The sequence below is a fragment of the Natrix helvetica genome, assembly GCF_964273705.1.
Source record: "Natrix helvetica genome assembly, chromosome: W".
Lineage (NCBI taxonomy): Eukaryota > Metazoa > Chordata > Lepidosauria > Squamata > Natricidae > Natrix > Natrix helvetica.
In genome coordinates, this window is record NC_138555.1 from 51,225,152 (window position 1) to 51,239,669 (window position 14,518).

The 14,518-nt window shown below is 53.9% G+C and overlaps 1 protein-coding gene across 1 annotated transcript in view; it reads right to left on the reverse strand.

Annotated features, from left to right (window-relative positions):
• Positions 1–14,518, reverse strand: part of LOC309400568 (KAT8 regulatory NSL complex subunit 1-like) — a gene marked incomplete at its 3' end in the record, with an annotated part of 61,348 nt that overhangs the window by 17,270 nt on the left and 29,560 nt on the right. Inside the window, exons 7-8 of the mRNA XM_081969135.1 lie at positions 13,429–13,569; positions 12,293–12,456 (exon numbers count right to left, since the gene is read on the reverse strand). Coding sequence (XP_081825261.1) covers positions 12,293–12,456; positions 13,429–13,569 — 305 coding nt within the window. The remainder of the gene's footprint in view (positions 1–12,292; positions 12,457–13,428; positions 13,570–14,518) is intronic.

Consider the following 14,518-nt stretch of genomic DNA (forward strand, 5'->3'; position numbering starts at 1 on the left):
GAGATCTGGACCGTCCTGCGCCACACTGAGAAGAACGTTCAGGTAGGACCAACATTCCTTCTCCAGCTGATGGCACAGGAGGGTCCAGAAGTGGGACATACCAAAGTGGTAGTCCCTAGGGCAGGAACTCATTGGTCCGTGGCACCCGAGGCAGTATGAACCCCCTGAAGCATGCTACGACCAAACAACGTTTCGGCAGACACAAAGACATTGAGACGATAGTGCTTGATAAATGGTGATGGGGAAGCCGAAGTCGCTGCCCTACAAACATCCCCAATCGGAGCCTGAGTGTTCCATGCAGCCATGGTGGCCACGCTCCTAGTGGAATGGGCCGTTATCCCTTGAGGCACCGGCTTACCCCGGGCCTCATGGGCCCGGGCAATGCAAGCCCGTAACCACCACCCAATGGTAGAAGGGGACACCTTAGATCCTATTGCTGATGGCTGGAACGAGACAAACAAGGCCTCAGTCTTCCTGGAAGGCTCTGTCCTCTTAATATAAAACCGGAGAGCCCTCCGTACATCCAACTTGTGCCAGGTCTTCTCCTTTTTGTGTGTGGGATTGGGACAAAAATCCGGGAGAACTAACTCGAGCCCTATGAAAGTATGAATTAATCTTGGGGGTGAAAGCAGGGTCGAGTCTCAAAACGACTGTGTTAGGATGGAAAATACAGAGGTCCTCTCTGACCAACAAGAGCCCCCAGCCGGAAGATCCTCCTTGCAGATGTGATGGCGACCAAGAAGGCCACCTTCAAGGTAAGGAACTGCAGGGAGACCATTCTCAGGGGCTCAAAGGGGGGATCCACGAGAGCCAGAAGAACCGTGGACAAATCCCATGATGGGAACCTGTGAACTACCGGGGGACGGAGATTTGCCGCCCCCTTCAAAAACCTCTTCACTACAGGATGGTGGCTCAGACCCTCCCGACCGTCCAGCACCAGGACGGTGGACAGGGCCGAAACCTGCCTACGAAGGGTATTATGGGACAGGCCCCTCTCCAGCCCGTCCTGGAGAAATTCCAGGATAGCAGGCAGGGATGGGCGCTTGGGATCCACCCGTGCCGAAAGGCACCAACTACAAAAGTTAGACCATGTGGCATTGTAAATTCTGGTTGTGGAAAGGCGCCTAGAGGCTACGATGGTGTGAATCACTCGTGATGAGAACCTCGACTCCTTCAGGATCTCCCTTTCAAATACCAGGTGGTCAGCCGGAGCCACTGCAGCTCCGGATGAACCAGGACCCCCTGGTGAAGGGAGATCTTCTCCTGCGGGATCCTCTAGGGTTTGGCAATGGACAGACCTATGAGGTCCACAAACCACGGTCTGCATGGCCAACATGGGGCAACCAGGATTACCTCTGCCCCCTCTGCCACAATCTTCCCCAGCACCCCTGGAATCAACGGGAGTGGGGGAGAAGTGTAAAGCAACCCCTGGGGCCACTTGCTGTGCAAGGCACTGCTCCCCTCCGCTCCCCGAGATGGGAACCTCGTAAAAAACCTGGGGAGTTGAGCATTTTCTGGAGAAGCGAAGAGGTCCACCTCTGGGTGGACCAGCTCCGGGTGGTCCGGAGTCCAGCTGCCACTCCGGGTCCAGCTGCCACTCTGTCTGGTCCACTGTGGCCCTGCTCAGCCAATCCACTTGGTGATTCGCTTCCTCGGAGATGTGTTCCGCCTTGATGGAGAGCAGGTGTCTCTCTGCCCACAATCCGAGACATTGAGACTCCGCCCAGAGGGCCCTGGAATGTGTGCCTCCCTGCCTGTTTACATGCGCCTTTGCAGCTACCTTGTCCGTCAATAGCAGGATGTGTTTGTGCTCTATACAGGCCTGAAAGTGTCGAAGGGCTAGATGAGCCGCCCGCAGTTCCAGCCAATTTATGTTATGAGTAAGGTCCGAGGGGGACCAGCGGCCCTGTGCCAATTGTGTACCCAGCAACACCCCCCAACCATAAAGGCTCGCATCCGTGGTCAGGGTGAGCCTTTCCGACTCCCTGAACACACACCCCTTGGCCAGGGCAGCAGAGACCCACCATTTCAAGGAAAGATGCACCTGAGGGGGTACCTGAACCCGAAAAGGGGAGGCGCTGCATTTACTCCTTTGGTACGGGAGGAACCACTGGAGGGGCCTAGCATGGAGCCTCGCCCAGGGGAACAGATCAATACAAGTTATCATCTTCCCTAACAACTAAGACAAAGTGACGATAGGCACCCGCCTCTCTTTTTGTACCTGCTGAATCAGTTTGACTAGACTAGCTTTGCGATCCTGGGCGAGGAAAACCATGTTGGTGGTGGAATCAATGACCGCCCCCAAATGCAACAGCCTGGTAGAAGGCCGCATATGGCTTTCTGGAAATTCACGGAAAACCCATACCTCTGCAGGGTTTCCACCGTCAGGCCCAGATCCTGAAGGGACCGTTCCGGGGACTCTGCCTGGAGGAGGATGTCATCTAAATAACAATGAAGCCTGATGGGCACTGTTCTTAGATGCGCAGCCAGAGCCACCAGGACCTTCGTAAAGGTCCTGGGAGCCGAAGACAGCCCAAAAGGAAGAGCCCTGTACTGGTAATGGATACCAGTATAGGAAAACCGAAGGAACTTCTTGTGTTTGGAAAAAATTAATATGTGAAGATATGCTTCCGTTAAATCAATAGACGTCAAATAATCACCTTCCCGGACACCCTCCAGGATGGATCCAAGGGAAGCCATCTTAAACCGTTTGTAAATTAGGAAACAGTTCAGTCTTTTAAGGTGAAGAATCGCCCTCCATCCCCCAGATGACTTTGGAACCACAAAAAGGTTCTAATAGAACCCCTTGCCCCAGTTCTCCCTTGGAACCAATTCAACCGCCTGGATCTCCACCAAATGGTCAATGGCCTGGCGCATAAGCAGCCTCTTGGCTTCACTTTTGGAGGACGTGAAAGTTCGAAAAGAATTTGGGGGGATGGAGAGGAATACCAGCCGTAGGCCGAATCTCACTGTATTCAGGACCCAGAGGTCCGATGTAATTCTCTCCCAACAGTCGGCAAATACCGCCAACCTGCCACCTATGGGAGCCCCCAAAGCCCGTTCATTTATTTCTGCAAAAGGGCGTCCCGTCCCCCCGCGTGAAAGGGCCGTTTACCCTGGGACTGAAAACGGGACCTATCTCTGTAGGAAGACCTATCCTGTCCCCTATCCTGACATAGCTGAAAATTCCTAGTCTGGTAATGATAGTCAGTGTCAGAGACCCTGTAAGGTGGCCTACGTGTGTAAGGTGTATACTTGTGTTCCTGCTTCTTAGTCGTGGCAGGCAAAACCTTACGTTTGTTCTTATCTTCAATAAGAATAGGGTCCAGGACCTTGCCAAACAGCTTCTTCCCTGCATATGGGCCCACCAGCTTCCACTTCGCCTTGGCATCCGCCTGCCAATTCCGGAGCCACACCATCCGCCTAGCTGAAACAGAGGAGGAAAGCGCCCTGGAAGCAAACTTAGCGGCGTTCAAGGTCGCATCAGCCGAAAACTGGGTCGCAGCCATGACCTTGCTGATGTCCTGGAGCAACCGTATGCCGTGCGCCTGCACACGCTCTTGCATCTGTTCAAGCCACATCAGTGCGGCTTGGTTGAAGAAGGAAGCCGAGGAGGCGGTCTTTATCGCCCACATTGCAGCTAGGAAAGTCTTACGTAACGCCAATTCAGTCCTTTTATCCTCAGCCTTCAAGTTGTCCGCCACATAACTCGCCACCATAGGCGTAGGGGACGCCAAGGCAGCCACGGGGGCATCTACCTCCGGCACCTGCAATGCAAAATCAGGCTCCATATTATAGAAACGCCTGTCATTCCCACCCGGGGTGGGGAAGGTACCTGGTTTGGCCCACTGCTTCTGAATGACATCCAGAAATAGCTTTGGCACAGGAATTTCCTCTTTCCGAGCTGCGGGCTCCACAAAGAAACGCTTTTTCTTAGGCGCCGTCTTCAATGAAGTTGAAGCCACCACCATGAAGTTCTCCCCCAAATGGCCGCCGCCAGGGCCCCATACTCACGTGGAAAACCATGCAACAAAGTCCGGTATTCCTAGCGAGGAAAAACGGCCCCGAGAGCTCCGGATCGGCCACGCAGCTTCGCCACAAGCCCTGCAGAAGTGCCAGCGCTCTCCCTTTGCTTGTCGCATCGCCAGCAGCCTGCCATTGCCTCTGAGAGCCAGTGGGAAGTCAGAGCCTCTGAGGAAGCCCACAAATAGGCAACCAAAATGGGAAAATGTAAAAGGACGCCACAACAAAACCCCGATAGCCGGCGCAGCCAGCAGCAACTTAGTAAGAAACGCCCAGTAAAAGCCTCCAACAGGCTCTCGGCTCAAATTGTCTCAGACACAAATCGAATATGGTGAAAAAGAACTTGTGAGCCAAGTCCCCCACCATCCAGCAATCAAGGCAACAGAGAAAAGGTAACTTAAAGGAAAATAACACTAAAACTAAAATACTAACTCACAGCAATGAAAAAATACATCTCTTCTTGGGCAAGAATGAGTCAGAATTGGAAGTCAGCAGGGGAAGCTGGAGGCATGGCTTCAATTCTGACTCAGTCTCTTGGGGAAATAGGATTGAACTCCACACTTCTGGCCCCTCCTGCGCCATCAGCTGGAGAAGAGCCCGGCCGGGACACAGGGCCCCGCCACTGCTTCGTCTGAGTCGCGAAATGAGGCGAAGGGGCCTCAGTGCCCTGCCTTCGCTCCCACTTCGTCTTGATGACGTCTTTGCAGCTGCCGGGCACAGATGGACGGAGGTAGCAGGAACAGCGCTGGGGCGGCCTGGGTGGGCGAAAGAGCAAGCGAGCGATGGAGAATCAGGCAGCCTGATCCTCACTCGCTCGCTGGGACGCCTTGCCACCGCTCTGGCTACCTCTGTCCATCTGCGCCCGGTAGCTATGGCGACATCAAGACGTAGTGGGAGCGAAGGGAGGCGAAGGTGCCTTGGTGCCCTGCCTGATCCTCCATCGCTTGCTCGCTCTTTCGCCCACAGTCTGCCTCGACGGAAGTTGTTGTGGCACAGCAGGAGCCGTTGGAGCTGCCACCAGACTCTGACAGCAAGGGTCCCCTATGAGTCGGCTCTGGAGGATGTGGAGGACCCTGCACAGGGTTCCGACTCCAAGCAAGAATCAGAGAGGTGGACGGGCCTCCACGGCACATGATCTTAGCAGCGCACATCCTCTTGTCGGATAGTCCACAAGGAATTCCGGCCCATGCCTTGGTCGATTCCGGGGCTACCACAAACTTTATAGATGCGGCGTTTGCTACAAAGTACAACGTCCCTCTGTGTCCGGTGGACCCACCAATGCGTGTCGAGACCATTGATGGCCGGGTGCTTCTGTCTGGGCCTATCAAGGCCGCCACACAGCCGTTGCACCTGATCCTCGGGGAGCACGAGGAGGCCATCCAATTTTACGTGGCTTCGGGCCTGCATTTCCCCGTGGTTTTGGGCTTGGCTTGGCTGCGGGCGCAAGACCCTCAGATCCACTGGTCACAGAACCTGATCACGTTCTCGTCCCTGCAATGCGTCGACCACACCCGGCAGGTCTGTGCGGCCCAGGCACTCAGCTCGCCAAAGGTGGACGTGCCGCAGGGTTTAGCGGAGTTCGCGGATGTCTTCAGCGAACACGAGGCGGATCAACTGCCGCCGCACCAGCCTTATGACTGTCCCATTGACCTGGTACCTGATGCGAAGCTCCCTACGGGTCGTCTGTACTCCATGTCCGAGCCGGAGTTGGCCGCATTGCGGGACTTTCTTGACAAGAATCTCGCCCGGGGGTTTATCCACCCTTCGTCCTCGCCCTTGTCTGCCCCAGTTTTGTTCATAAAAAAAGAAGACCAGGGATCTGAGACTCTGTTGCGATTACCGGCGCCTGAATGCCATCACGGTACGTAACTGTTACCCGCTGCCCCTGATTCCTGAGTTGTTGGAGCGGCTCCGGGAGGCAACGGTGTTCACAAAACTGGACTTGCGTGGGGCTTACAACCTGGTCCGAGTCAGGGCAGGGGACAAATGGAAGACGGCCTTTGGCACCCGATACGGACATTTCGAGTACACGGTCATGCCGTTTGGGTTGACCAATGCCCCGGCAGTCTTCCAACATTTCATGAATGACATCTTCCGGGACCTTTTGGATCAGTTTGTCGTCATTTATCTGGACGACATCTTGATCTACTCCACGTCCCGGAGGGATCATCAACATCACTTGCGTCTGGTCTTGCAGCGACTCCGAGAACATCGTTTATTTGCCAAGCTAGAGAAGTGTCAGTTCTGGTAGACTACCATCGAGTTCCTGGGGCACCGTATCTCCCCTGAAGGAATTGCGATGGAGCTGGGCAAGGTGGAGGCGTTACGTAGTTGGCAACCTCCTCGATGTATGAAGGATGTTCAGAGACTCCTCGGGTTTGCCAACTATTACCGGACCTTCATCCCCAGCTTTGCTTTCTTGACCCTCACTCGGCTCCTGCAAAAGAAAGTGCCGTTTCGCTGGGGGCCTACGGAGCAACAGGCATTTGTGGCACTGAAGCGAGCTTTTACGAGGGAGCAGATTCTGAAGCACCATGATCCTCATCATCCATTTGTAGTGGAGGCGGACGCATCTGACATCGCGGTGGGGGCGGTTACTGCAGGCTCACGCCCCTGATGGTACCCTTTTCCCTTGCGCTTACTACTCTCGGAAACTCAATTCTTCCGAGCGCAATTACACCATCTGGGAGAAGGAGTTGTTGGCTATCAAGGTGGCGTTCGAGGCCTGGAGGAATCACCTGGAGGGGGCCAGGCATTAGGTCGAGGTCCGAACGGACCATCGGAATTTAGAGTTTTTGACCACGGCGCGTAAGCTGAACCAACGCCAGATTCGGTGGTCTCTGTTCTTTGCCCGGTTCAATTTTAAAGTGACGTACAACCCTAGTGCGCTGAATCAAAGGACGGATGCCCTGTCTAGGAAACCGGAGGACTCCGACCCTGCAGACTCACTTCCACCACGGACTGTTCTACCTGTCGAGTCCTTCGCTGCAGTTCAGGATGCGCAGCGGGACGATGAGTGGGTGGAACAACGGCGGGCAGAGGTAGGGCCGACATCCCCGTGGACCTTTGACGATGACCTTTTGAGGTATCGGGACCGGCTCTATGTGCCTGCAGGGCCCCTCCGTGGACTGGTTCTCTCCCAGTCACATGACACTCCAGCAGTGGGACATTTTGGCCTTTTCAAGACATTGCACCTGGTCTCCCGTACTTTCTGGTGGCCCCGCTTGCGACACGACGTGCAGATGTACGTCACGTCGTGTGTGCAGTGTTGACAGGCCAAATCAGCAACGGGAGATCCTCCAGGCTTGTTGCAGCCATTGCCAACCCCGGACAGACCCTGGGGGTCTGTGTCCATGGACTTCCTGATGGAACTGCCTCCGTCTTCAGGTTTTACCACGGTCCTTGTGGTGGAGGACATGCTCACCAAGATGGCCCATTTCATCCCCTGTCGGAGATTGCCGACAGCCCGCGCCACCGCCCGCATGTTCATCCAGCACATGTTCCGGCTGCACGGCCTACCTGACCGGGTCGTATCAGATCGTGGGACACAATTCACGGCCCACTTCTGGAAAGGGCCGATGGCCGCTCTAGATGTCCAGGTTTGTTTATCCTTGGCGCACCATCCCGAAACCGATGGGGGGACGGAGAAGGTGATTGGGATTTTGGAACAATATCTGCGCTGCTTCATGAACCAGCAGAACAACTGGGCGGAGTACCTGGCCGTGGCAGAGTTCGTGTTTAACAACTCGCAGCACACCTCCACACGGACGACGCCCTTCATGGCGAATGTCGGGTACCACCCTCGCTTTTTCCCTCTCACCCCAGTGAACTCTCCGGTCCCCGCAGCGGAGGACTTCCTCTCTGAGCTCCCGGCGGTCCAGCAAGTGGTGCGCCGCTATCTGAATCAGGCAAAGGAGGACTACAAAAGGGTAGCAGATAAGTCTCGACGTGTGGTGCCGGAGTTGGCTGTGGGAGATCGCGTGTGGCTGTCCACGCGGCATCTTCCGTCCCACCGGCCAACGAAGAAGTTGGACCACCAGTATCTTGGGCCGTTCCCCGTGGAGGCCGTTATCAACCCGGTGGCCTATCGCTTGACCCTCCCATGCTTGATGCTAGTGCACACGGTGTTCCATCGCTCGCTCCTGATCCCCGAAAGGTCGGCTTGTCCTCTCCGCCAACCCTCTTTCCCCCAGCCGTCATCGCGTGAGGTGGACACGCGGCCTCCGCACCAAGTGACCCGGATCCGTGACTCGAGATGGCTCAAGGGGCGGTTCCAGCATTTGGTAGACTGGACGGACGAGGGGACCTGGACCGATGCGACGGCTGTGCATGCCCCTGCTCTGGTGCGAGCCTATCATGTGCAATATCCCTCGAGGCCACATCCCGAGTGTCAGACCCGGGGGAAGGGCCCTGCGGTGAGGGATTGTGTTGTGGCTCAGCAGGAGCCGTTGGAGCTGCCACCAGAGTCCGATAGCGAGGGTCCCTATGAGTCGGCTCTGGAGGATGTGGAGGACCCTGGACAGGGTTCCGACTCCGAGCAGGGATCAGAGAGGCTGGTTGGCCACCAGGAGGCGCCTGAGGCATGGAGCAGTGGTGAAAGCCAAAGGGAGTGTGCTCCTGATGTCATGCCTTGGATCAGTTGGGAGGAGACAAGGGACAGTGAGTCAGACGTCAGCAGTGAGTTGTTGTTGGATGCTCGCCACCGAAGGGCTAATAGGCGTCAGGAGCAATTGCGCAGTTACAGGAAGTAATTGCACTCAGCTGATGATAATTAGACTCCTCTCCAGACTATAAAACGACTGCTTGTGCACACGCCTTTTGCAGAAGTCAACGCATGAACTAATGTGGGAGAACAGTCTTATGAGCGTGGCAGGCTGGATTGCTGCCAATGCTTATCAGCGCCGAGTTGTTATGAAGGCTTATTTGTGTTGGATTGCTGCCAAGGACCTGTCTGTTTGTAAATAAATCCGGTAACTTATCTGTGGCTCGGAGTGTCTGTTGGGGGGGTCAGAACAGAAGTCCTTTGCTGGCGGCCAGACCTCCCCTCCCCGGGCTTGCGGGGCGACGGGCAGTAGTTTGCGCGGCATGGCCAGCGCCTAGGAGATAAGCTCCTGCCGCCGTCCCCACCCCCGTGCTTGCTGGCGGCCATGCAGTCCTGCGCTATAAGCGAGCCTGAGATCCTTGTAAAGCCGCAAAGGTCATCGGACTTGCTTATAGTGCAGGGCCGCAGCAGGCCGCTCCAGCTGGCCTGTCGCCCCCCCACACACACACCGCGCTTAGTTGCAGCTTACTTACCTCCTCGGAGTCGGCAGGCAGCAATAGAGAGCCAAGCAGGAAAAAAGGTAAGTGGTTTTAGATAGGGCTCTTAGAGGTGGGCGGGGCGATTGGTGAGCCAGCCAATGAGTGGGCGGTGGGCGGGGCTAGCATAGCACGGATGGGCGGGGGGAGCAAGCGATCAAGCGGCTTCCGGACAGGCAGAGGTGAGTGAGCGAGGGGGCAGGGCCAGTTCCACAGGTGGAACCGGTTTCAAACGGCACGCTAGATTTGTGCAACCTCTTCTAGCGAACCGGCTGGAACCCACCCCTGACCGTAGGGGACGAAAGGGCAGCTACAGCAGCATCCACTGAGGGAGCATCTAGAAGTTTAGAAAGGCCGGGACCTATGTTATAAAGACGCTTGTCCAAGGTAGAAGGCAAAGGCCCCACCCCCGCAGGCACCTACCATCCAGGAATGGTATGGGAGATGGTGCAACCTCCTTCTCAACAATTGGTTCTGAGAAGAAAGAATTGGACGGATCCTTGGTAGTCGTGGTCTGAGCCGGGGGAGCGGTCTCCAGGTTTGCGGCCTTCTTAGCCTTGAAAAGTAGTGATGTAAAGAGATCAGGCTTAAAGAGGCCAGTAAAGGCCGGAATGTCTGGAACTAGGCCTTCATCGTCTGATAAATCCGAGTCTCTAAGAGGCTCTGGTTGGCTGTGGATGACGGGGCCGGGCCCCTCGATCCTCTACAGGATCTGTGCCTATGCCTGCTGGAAGATCTGGTTGAAGCTTTTTGCTGTAGGCCGGCTGCGATTCCGTTTGATGGCCTTGGAGATTATAGATGCCATGTCTGCAGAAGGTGCAGTGAGGCCTGAGGCATGAAGGTGCAGTGAGGCCTGAGCCATGGAGGGCCCCGAAGTAGAGGGGGGTGGCCCAGCCTGGTCAAGGCTGCTGTGCTCAAAGTTTCTGTCCCTATTAAGAGGGACATCAAAGAAATCCCCACCCGTGGCAGGCTGCTGGGGGGAGGATGAGGAAGATAAATCTGAGTCAGGTGACAGTTCGGCCAAGGATGGGGAGGCCATGTCTAGCTGTAAGACAGGTGGAGCAGAAGGGCTAGGCGGATCTTGCCCTGCAGGAGTAGGGGACATGACTGGAGCTGCCTGCCTCTGAGCCCTTTCAAAATCTTTTTCTAATGCCCTCTGCCTGCGCTCCTCAGCTCTGGTGGAAGTCTTGCTGGTCTTGGCCACCTGTCCCTTATCTGCAGGCTCTTCAGCCGTTCTTTTGCGGCTGGGCCGAATGCCTGACAGTCCGGCCTAGATCCCTAGCAGGGATGGGCTCCATGAAGGGAGCTGAGGCTCCTGCTCCATTAGTAGCCATAGGAGCTGTGGGAATGGGGCCAAACCGGGTCCAAGGAGGCCAGAAGGGAGCAAAGCTGAAGGGGAGCAGGCCAGCAAAAGGGGGAATCTAAACAGCCTCACCAACTTGGCAGTCGCTGTTCTGATCGGCAGAAGACGTTGGCATCCAAAATGGCCACTGCCACACTTTCGTGCCATTTGCTGTTGATTGACAGCTTCCCCGGGCACTCAAAATGGCCACTGCCACAAATTCATGCCATTTGGGAGCCTGCCGGCTGCTCCGAGACTAAAAATAGCTGCCGCCGTGCTTTCGTACCTCTAGGAACATCGGGTGGCTCCCTGCCTCCAGGAACACAGCGCGGGGCAGTGGAGCACTGAAACCACCGATTGAAGCCCCTGAGCGAGCGCTCATGAGCCCAGTGGTCTGGCTCAGGTGAGGAGTTTGACGGGCAGCGCTTCAGAACTAACTCGTGAGCACGGTCGCCCTCCTCACCGCCTCAATGATCTGGCCGGACCAGAGGCCTGACACTTTAAATTAGCTGTCTCCCTATTCAACTTAATTTACAATGGAACAGGGAGACTTACATTTAAGAAAATCTTTTTAGAAAAAAGCCAATTGGAATTAATATATCTGAAATTTACCAGGGAGAGCGCAATTCTCATGTCCAGCCCTGGATAGACTGAGTCTGAAGCTGGGAGGATTCACCAGTGCAAGATGACACCACAAATTGTAGACCCAGTCCAATTGGATAATGGACGGAGTAAGCCCAGCCTGGCTGCTATCTCCACCAACATTGGAGAAGAGTACTGTGGGGTCCTTGGTGCTCTCTGAGCTTGGTTGTTTCCTTGCAGACGTTTCAGAACCCAACTAGGGAATGTCATCAATAATAGAAGGGAGGAGAAGGAGGAAGAAGAGACGACAAAAGATGAGAAGGAGAAGGCAAAGAAGAGGACGAGGAAGAGGGGACAATAGATGAGATGGCGAAGAGGAGGAGGAGAGGAGGATGAAGAAGACAAGGACACAATAGATGGGGAGAAGGAGAAGAAGAGGAAGGCAAGGAGGAGGAGAACGACTATGGGGTTCTTGGTACTCCCTGCAAGTGCTTTCTTGCAGACATTTCACAACCCAACTAGGGAATATCATCAGAGCTAGAAGGGAGAGGGGATTATGGAGGTGGGGGAGGAAGAGAAAGAAGAGGGAGAGGAGGGAGAGAATGACTATGGGATTCTCAGTCCTCCCTGCCAGTGTTTCCTTGCAGACATTTCACAACCCAACTAGGGAACGTCATCAGTGCTAGAAGGGAGGGGGTTTATGGAGAGGAGGAAGTGGAAGACCAGCAAGAACAGGAGGAAGAGAAGAGAGGAGCAGGAGGAAGAAGAGGCGGATACAATAGATGAGAAGGAGAAGACGAGGAGTAGGAGACAATAGATGAGAAGGTAAACAAGAGGAGAGGAGGATGAAGAAGAGAAGACAATAAATGAGTAGAAAAAGAGGAGGAAGAGGAGGAAGAGAGCGACAACTATGGGGTTCTCGGTCCTCCATGCAAGGGTTTCCTTGCAGACGTTATACGATCCAACTAGGGAATGTCATCAGTGCTGGAAAGGAGTGGGCTACACTCTCCTTTTCTACACGGCCAGATCTCCTTCTGGCTCACTCACCAACACCGAGCTGCTGCTGCTGGCCATCGCAGGATGAGGGGGCACATAATTGGCGTGCGGAACGGGAGGGCACAGAGGCGGCGCCTGGAGCAAAGTGCCCAGTTTGTTGGGAGCAGGACGCGGGGTGCAGAGGCCGAAGCCGGCCAATCCTTTCAACAGAGCGCCTGGAAAAAAGGGAAGGGATAGAAGATGCGTCAGTGAAATCCGTTGTAAGTCAGGACGATTCCTACCATTGACCCCGTTCTCTGACAACCACCAATCCAGGTTTTCTGGTCCCGATAAAATATTTTCCGATCGTTCCGTGGAAAGATGTCCGCCTTCTTCATTGCCCTCCCATTAAAGGAAGTCCTCGACTTATGACAGTTTGTTTAGTGATCGTTCAATGTTACGATGGCCTTGAAACAAGGGACTTAGGACTGTTCTTCGGAGTTACGCCCTTTACGATTGGTTGATCAAAATTCAGACACTCAGCAACTGACTGGTATTTATGACGGGGGTCACACGATTCCCCTTTCACCACCTTCCAGCAAAGAAAAGTCAATGGGGAAGCTGGATTCGCTTAAGGACTATCTGACTAATTTAACCACTGCAGCTATTCACTTCACGATGGTAGGGCCGTACAGGTCGTAAAACGGGCAACTTTTTTTTTTAAACAAAGTCTCCCCCAGCCAGAGGAAATTGGGGGCTCCCGTCAAGGGGAAAGGCAGATTCACTTAACAACCATGTTACTCACTGAACCATAGCTGGGATTCACTTAATGACAGGGGCGAGAACATTCATCACATGTGCAAAATTTAATGAACGCCTCCCTTAACATCTGAAATGTCGGATTCACTTAATGACCATGTTACTCACTGAACAACGGATGGGATTCACTTAACGATGGGGCGAGAACGTTCATCACACATTCAAAATTTATTTAATGAACGTCTCCTTAAGCAGCTGAAATGTCGATGGTTGTACATCGAGGACTACCCCGTATTCCAAAGCAAGCAACGACGATCCTTTGGTCGAAATTCAGATGCTTGGCAACCAGCTCCGATCCCTCTTTCAAACTACAAGGCCGATCAGGGAGATGGGACATGGTGTCAAAGAGACAAAAAAACAAAAACAAAACCCCCATGTGGCTACTTTACCTGGAGGGGAAAGAAATGGGGAGCCGACATTGTTGGTTAAGTCTTTCAAGCTGGCATGGGATGGCTTCAGAAAGTCAGGTTTGGGGGTCCGCCAATGGTCTTCTCGGAGCAAGGCCTCGAACTGTAAATGCAGAGGGTTGCCTGTATAAAAATTTGAATTATTTTATAAAAATTATAAATTACTATATAAAAATAAATATTAAAAATGTAATTTTATAAAAATATAAATTATTGCATAAAAACAATCTATTACATAAAAATATAAATTACTAGCTGAATACCTGTGCTCCGCTATGAAACTATGTGATCGAGCTTGATAAATCGACACTTACAGCTTGAAAATTAATAAGTAGTTACGATTGGCCTCTCCGCTCCCCTTGTCTCCTTCAGGCTTGCCCCACAGAGGCCTCTCCTATCTTATCCCCTTCTCTCCCTCAGACTCGTCTCCAAACACCCAGCCCGCAGGCTGGATGAGTCACGTGCTTGGCCACGCCTAAGTGGCAGTTGGAACAGAGTTCTTTTCAGGTTGGGAGAGGGAGGAACTCCTTAGCATCACATAATAATATAAGCATAATAATATAAGAAATAATAATGATCTGATGGTCATTTCAAAAAATCCTTTCTTAGCGAGCACCTAGAAGTCAAGAGTGCCAAATTGCAAGTTTGTAGGCTTTACGGTTCTGGAGATTTTGTGATGCTGTGTGAGTGGCATTTCGTTTTTATATACTGCCGGGATGGTGAACGTATGGCATGTGTGCCACAGGTGGCACGCGGAGCCATTTGTCAGGGCACACGAGGCATGCGCGTGCTGGCCAGCTGACTTCAGCCTTTTTTTGAGGCCATTTTTCGCCCTCCCCAGGCTCCAGAGGCTTTATAGGAGCTTGGGGAAGGAGAAAACAGCCTCCCTGAAGCCTCCGGAGCCCAAAAAACCGGCCCTACGGGCAAACTGGAGCTTCAGGAACAGACTTCTGGTTTGCTCGTAGGGCTGGTTTTAGCCCTCCGGAGGCTTCCCTGAAGGCTCCAGAGGGCTAAAAACGGCTCTACGCATAAACCGGAAGTGACTTCCCTGCCCATCCTCACCATGTTACTG